Here is a 7,591-nt window from a genome sequence, read left to right as displayed (position 1 = left end):
TCTTGCACCCATGCGTGCGTGTCATTCAGCATTTTGGCACTTATGACGCGTACGCGTCATCCACGCGTATGCGTTGCCTTCAGCGCTCTTGAGAAGAGCGTAGCGCTCGCGCCAAGAGCGCTCTCCCATGCGTATGCGTCATCCACACGTACGCGTGGCCTTCCAAAAATACCACTTCCACACTGCCGCTTTATCCACACGTTCACGTCACCCTTCACAAATGGCACTTCCACGCGTACTCGTCACCCACGCGTACGTGTCGCTAGCCAAATTTTCAACCCCAACTTTGAAAACTATCGTAGGCGCTCTTGGGTGAATAACGTAGAGCTCTTGGGTGAAGAACGTAGTGCTCTTTGAAAGAGAGCGTAGCACCAAAGGCGCTCTTCTTTCTTTAATTAATGGGTCATGGGCCATGCTTTTAAAAGCGTGGCCTAAGATTCCAAAGCGTGCTCAAACTTCAAAGTGTGTCCAAAATTCTTCTTTTCTTCTTTTGAGTTTGTTTTGTGCTTTTTGCTTCTTTTTCTGCCATTTTCTACAAAATTCATCGAATCAAAAGATCAAAGCAATATACAACTTAAGCACACAAAATACTCAACAATTGGGCATTATAAACTAATTTTTTATATGAAAAAGCATAGAAAAATATAACATGATGCGCATTCATCAGTAACACAGCAGCAAACACAGCGGCGCAACAGTTCAGTCGTAACAGAGGCAGATGACCGTGACGGAACCAGCTCAGCCTCGGACCTCTCTCCCTCTTTTTTTGCGATGTATCTTCCATGTCGGCTCCTCTTCTTCGTTCTCCCTTTCCTCATATCGGCGTCGACGGCGGTGAAGGGAGCTTTGGCGGTATCGCATGTAACGACAGCAGTAGCGGCTTGAACAGCGACAGCAGCAAGCTCCACAAACAACGACGGTGCGCGAAGGTATCTCGTCAACTCGTGCTTCATTCTCACTCTGCCTCCCCCGTCGGTGACGACGACGGTGACTTGGCGGCAAGGTGGCGCGATGGCGACGCAACTCCTCCCTCTTCTCTTCTCCCTCACTCCCTCGGCACTCCCTCTCTTCTCTTTTTTTGATGTGTGTGTGCGTGTTTAGTGTGTATATGGGAAGGAGATGGTTGTGGATGAGTGGCGGTGAGGTGGTGGATAAGGTTAGGTTAGGGTGTGTGTGTGTTTAGTGTGTATATGGGAAGGGGATGGCGCTGGGTGAGTGGCGGTGAAGCGGTAGATAAGATTAGGTTAGGGTTAAGGTTTGTGGGTTTTAGTTTGGGAATTAGGGTTTGGTATTTTTAATAAAGATTAGGGAATAGAGTAGTTATTAAAAACAAAATTCTAACCCAATAAAATTACTTTAAGAATACCATTTTACGTTTTTTGGGGTGATTCCTATTCGACCGTTGCCTATTCTCAAAGGCTACGCTTTTCTACACCAAGGGCTACGCTTTTGGCGTTTGGGAATATGGTGCGCTTTTCAAGTGATGCTGTCCAGGACCAAAGGCTACGCTTTTTAGCTTCCATTTTTACCAGAATAGGCTACGCTTTTCAGCGCTACTGCATCACCTGTAAAGCGTAGCCACATTATATACTATGGCTACTGTTTATAAGTGTAGCCTTAGGTCCCACTTTTTTTTTGTATACTATAACTACTGTAATTATTTAATCAATTTGTCAATTGATTTTTCAAACAAGTATTCTAATTTAAAAGTAAAGGTAATCAAATAATTTTTCCTTTATTCATAAAATTAACCAAAACTTTTAATTATTTAATTTAAATTATATATAAAACTCTCTTTTATTTTCAATTACTAAAATTTTAAATTTTAATTAAGCAAAAATTCAAATCATTAATTTCAATTAAACAAAAATATCTAATTATAATTTAAAATTATATAAATCCAAATTAATTTAAAACTCAAAGTCTCATAACTTTGATTTATTTATTTTTCAATAAAAACAACTTTCTAAAAATTTGAGGTCTTACAAAACATATATGACACATTCAAATATTCTCAAACGGAATATATTTGGTGGTTGGCCAAAAATCAATTGTAAAGGAGAGAATTTGTGAAAATTTGTTAGCCTTAAACTAATAAGTGTTGCGGCATGTGAAAGAGCATGTCTCCAAACAGAAATTGAGAGATTCGTTCTCATAAGTAAGGGCTTAAAAATCAATTGGAAGCGTTTAATAAGTAATTTCGCTAGCTCATTTTATACATAAACATGAGCTACTGGATGTTCAACATTTATACTAGTAGCCATGCAATAAGTATCAAAGGCTTGGAAAGTAAATTCATTCAACTCTGATCTTTGCTGATAATGGCCTTATAATCAATTTTTCTTAAGAACATGCAACACAGTATAACTCAATAGATTAAAAAATCTGATGGTTCTTTAGTGAATGCCTTTATGAGTTTTCAAGGATCCTTCGCATTATTGTTATTCTAAGATGACCTAACCGGTCATACAACATTTGATTTAATTGCACTAATATGAGTATAATATATCCTAGAATTTGCATAGGCAAAATTTTTAATATAACTTTCTTATTTGAATTACAACTCATAATACAGAGAAGCTCATTGTTATCCTCATTTATGGTCTCAATATGATATCCATTCTTACGGATATCTTTAAAACTTTGAGACTTTGTACTTTGTAGATAACAAAATATTATCTATAATAAATTTTGTTCCTCTATAAAATAAAATAGCAACTCTTCTAGAACAATCAATTATTTTACTCGTACTAATTATGGTAGCAACACTTGTCTCTTCATGTAAAAGGTTGGCAAAATAAATTTTGCTTTTGAGATTAGTGTGTACTTATACTATTCGCAAGATAAATGTTCTTCTTGTACCCTTTATTTTCTTTTTCTTAAGTTTTTGTGCTAATAAGATGTTGTAAAAATATGATGAAAGTAAATAAATAAAAGTGAAAATTTATTATAAAAATATAAAAAAATTATATTTTGATGATATTCTCATAATATAATACTTCTATAATGTATGAGAATAGATTTTCTATTGCATAAAAATAATACACAAGAATTTAACATAAAAGCTATAATAATTTAAATTTGTAAAAAAAATTAATTTGTAAACTTGATGTGTCTTAAAATCTATTTATAAATAAAAAATTTAAAATAAATAATAGCAAAATATTATTTACCTAACTCACTTACTGAGCAATTTACGAAAATAAAATATTTAGCTTCTAAAATTATGAAAATACAACTTTTGCAGTTTGGATACAAAAATACAACTTTTTACAAATCTATGTAAACCGTGGAAGGGGTCCCACGGATTTGAAATACACGTAAACCGCTGAAGGGGTTCCATGGTTTACGTTGATGAAGCATTTGGGAAGAAGAAATCGTGGTAGGAGTTCCAAAGTTTCTGTAAGGATGCAAAACATACATAAAGATACAAAACATGCACCGAATTCTACTATATATACAAATCTAGAGTGTCATTTTTATTTCAATAATTTGCCTTTTTATTTGTTTTACGTTCAAAAAATTGAAAAGATTCTAAAATAATAGTCCAACATAAGGAGTACCTTTGAACTTAGTTAAAAAAAAAACTTAGTACACTAAATGGTTGATGACATGGCCAGATCTTCGAAATGCTTATCCTAGTGATGTTGTAGGCTTGCAACTTCTCTTGAGACTTATTTTTTTTTATTTTGAATTTATCCTTCTTAAGTCACAAAAAAAAATTATTAGAAAATATATGGAATTATATATCATCNATATATGTACTAAAAATTTGAATTATTTACTTAAATTTTTATTAAAATTTAAATAGAATATAATTCTATTTATTTCAAATTATATTATATTAAATCAAAATAGTTTGAAAAATAAATTTAAATTAGCACTGTACAAATCAATCATTTGTATAAAATTGAATTAGATTGAAAAGTATAAATCAAATTAATATTCAAATCGTTTAAAATTATATCATTTTTACAATTTGAATAAATTTAAAATGTACTACAAAATATAGTCTTATTTTGTTGACAATAAAAATGATAGATGTAAATAGATGTAAATATATCCCACTCACTCTAAGTTGGTATATGTAGTGAAACTCGTATATAAACTGTTGGACCCTTCCACAATTTATGCATGTGTTGCATCTTCACAGAAACCATGTAACTCCTACTACGATTTCTCTCCAAATGCTTCATTAACGTAAACCATGAAACCCTCTAATGATTTATGTGTATTTCAAATTCGTGAGACCCTTTCCACGGTTTACTTAAATTTATAAAAAGTTACATTTTGGTATCCGAAATTGCAAAAGCTACATTTCCATAATTTTAAAAATCAAATATTTTATTTTCGTAAAATATTTTCACTAAGTGAGTGAAAACACATCATGAAAACTCATGCCATGATAATATTTCATATTCTATTATTATATCTTATAAAACATCTATAATTAATAATACTCCATACCCCATTATGTATGATAATACTCTATTTTCAGCCAAGAGTGCAACCATGACGCGTAAACCCGAGCCGCGATCTGTCCCTATCGAACTCAAACAAGTAACCTTGCTGCATCAGATTCCCAATCACTGAAAAACCTGCACCCTCTTTCACCGCTTGAATTGCCACACACTTCACTCCCTCCATAGCGTCGATGAAATAGTTTCTCGCCGGCGGCGACATTACCGATTTCCCGGAGAAAGAAAAGCTCAGCTTCGGCAGCTTCACCTTCCCTGCGCCAGTGACATTCACACACAGATCAAACCCTAGGTTCGCTCCTTCCACCGGTGGCAACCTCACGCGCCGCCGGAAGGCCGCCAGAACTTGCCGGTACGCTGGCTCCGCCAGGAACGTAAGCGTCGTGCCGGAGTCCACGACAGTGCCGCCGTTCCCATTCTCGTCAACGGTCCAAACCGAAGGGCTTATCGGTAATTTCGCCCCCTCAACAAACAAGCCCTCAACGACAATGTAGTAAAACGTGGGCGAAAGAGGGTTTTTAACTAACGGCGTATAACTGAACAGTTTCCGTGATACGGCGTCTCTTTTGGAAGCACCAATGGTTAAGAAACTCCTTGGAGGCGGGGATATGGTGTAGTCAAGAAGACAGTATGAGAATCTGTTCCCGAATGTTCTACCGAGTTGGGAGCTAAACGACATCGTTCCGCGTCCTAAACCCAGAACACCTTGGGCACCGTTGAAACTCGCGCCTGTAACGCTGGGACCAGAAACGCGAAACCCGCAACCGAAGGAGAAGTCTTTTACTTTGGTTACTCTTCCGGAGCTTGTGTTAAACGTCGTCGTTTCCTTCGAGAACAAGCCGCTTGTGGTGGAACCGTCCACGTAGGAGTAGGAGTACAGACAAGGGGAGTGGATCTTGGAGTGGTTGCAGGTTCGGGTTTGAGATTGAGTTTGGACCGGATGTGGAACGAGTCGACACGACGAGTCGTAGCAGTGGTGAGGGGCGAAGGTTCTGGAATGTCGGACCAAAAATTTGGATCCGGGTGGATGGGCGGAGCAGTTCCTGCAGGCAGAGCATTTCACCCACACTAGGTCGCTGCCGGTGTCCGCCACCAGGAGGAGGCTCTGCGGCGGTGATCCGATTCGGAGATCCACGAAGTATTGACCCGACCCGGTTGAGGCGCCGGAGACGAGTGGGGACTTCAGAGACCCGCGGCGGCCTTGGAGGGCCGCGAAGAGGGTTGAAAGGCGGTGACTGTCTGAGGAGAGAAGCTGAGCTGGCAAGGAGAGTGGATTGTTCTTTTGCACTAACGGTAACTTCAGGTATTCAATACAGTTGGTGCAAGTGATGAAACTGAATGCGAAGAAGAGAGTAAAGGAAAGATGACAAGCTGACCCCATTGTTGAAGGAGGGTGAAGAAGGAAGGAGGAAACCGTTCAAGTGGAAGAAGTGAAGTTGAATGGCTTGTTCTGTCCAAAAAAAGACACACAAGCACAGAAGATGAAAGAGGTGTTGATGTGTTATACTACCAGGCTTCTTGTTTGTTCCTTTTAATGGTAATAGATATCTATATATGTGTGTGGGTTTGTCAAGAATTTAATTTAATTTTCAAATAGGAGTAAAACTGGTGTAATGCTTTATTATTACAGTTAAATTAAAATTATTACAATAAAAACATATAAATGTAAATTGTAAACATATTGATTATTTTTATACTTGTGAATTTTATATTTATAAATACCATTTATATATTAAAATCGACCACTAAAATTATTTGTGAACGTGATTGAAAGAATTTGATTATTTGATCTTTCTCAACCGAAACTTTTCTATATCCCTGATAGACTTATATCGTAACTCCTCTAATGGAAAAAGAGTTACGGAGGTGACTTTGATATGTTAGAGATCAAAACCCTAAAGTTACTATTTATATTTGAATGTGTCACCCATTAAACCTTAAATCTCAAATAAAATAGTATCTCTAGTTTTATTCTTATTTAATTCTAAATCAAAAGTAATAATAACTTATTTAATTCAACATTTATAACAATAAATGAGATCAGTATTATATAACTCATTTAATGAGAAATAGGTTAATTTGCGATTATAATTAATATATATGTATTGCCCTTAAATAGATTAAGAAATAATAATTTCCTAACAAATATCACTAAATTTAGAAGAGTTCGATCCTTAAACTTTATACATAATTACATATAACGTGGCTTACATGCATCAAGCCACTATGCGGTCCATGGTAGGGAACAAAATGAACTTTTGGTTTTATCGTCCATACTTAACTTTAAACTTTCATTCTCTCTCACGGTACATTTTAATTGTTTCGTCTTCTAGCACCACCACTAATAAGCGCTCTCTCTCTCTCTCTTTCTCACTCACTCTCTCTCGCTCTCTTACACACACATGCATACACACACACAAATCATGATGTTTTATACATATAACGTGACTTGCATGCATTATGCCATTATGCAGTCCATACTAGGGAACAAAATAAAGTTTTGAATTAAGTTTTGGTTTTATCGTTCACACTCAACTTTACCCTTTTATTTTCACTCACAACACATTTTAATTGTTTTCTCCTTGAGCGCAGAGAGAGATGTTGAACTTTTAATTTTTCACACACATACACACAAATCATGATGTTTTATACATATAACGTGGATTGCATACGTCATGCCATTGTGCGGTCTATGTTCGGGAACAAAATGAAGTTTTGAACAAAGTTTTGGTTTTATCATTCACACAACTTTATACTTTCATTCTCACTCACAACACATTGTAATTGTTTTCTCCTCTAGCGCTGCCACCAATAAGCACCCTCTCTCTCTCTCTCTCTCTCATGCACGCACACACACAGATGCTTTATTTAGAAAGATTTGCACAGATTATTATTTATTGACGATTATGATGATATCACTAAATTTAAAAAAGTTCGATCCTTAAACTTGATACATATAACGTGGCTTGCATGCATCATGCCACTGTGCGGTCCATGTTAGGGAACAAAATAAAGTTTTGGTTTTATCGTCCACACTCAACTTTACACTTTCATTCGCACTTATAGCACATTTTCGTTGTTTTCTCCTCTAGCGCTGCCACCAACAAGCACTC

General features: G+C 36.3%; 1 protein-coding gene across 1 annotated transcript; it reads right to left on the bottom strand.

The window, feature by feature from the left end:
- LOC107643787 (aspartyl protease family protein 2) lies at nucleotides 4,492-6,129 on the bottom strand. The gene has a single exon (XM_016347529.2). It carries the CDS (start codon nucleotides 5,857-5,859, stop codon nucleotides 4,495-4,497), a length of 1,365 nt encoding a protein of 454 aa, XP_016203015.1. The 5' UTR covers nucleotides 5,860-6,129; the 3' UTR covers nucleotides 4,492-4,494.

Source organism: Arachis ipaensis, chromosome B05, assembly GCF_000816755.2.
Source record: "Arachis ipaensis cultivar K30076 chromosome B05, Araip1.1, whole genome shotgun sequence".
NCBI classification, from domain to species: Eukaryota; Viridiplantae; Streptophyta; class Magnoliopsida; order Fabales; family Fabaceae; genus Arachis; species Arachis ipaensis.
Note: the sequence above shows the minus strand (reverse complement) of the source record. Positions and strands in the feature narration are given on the sequence as shown.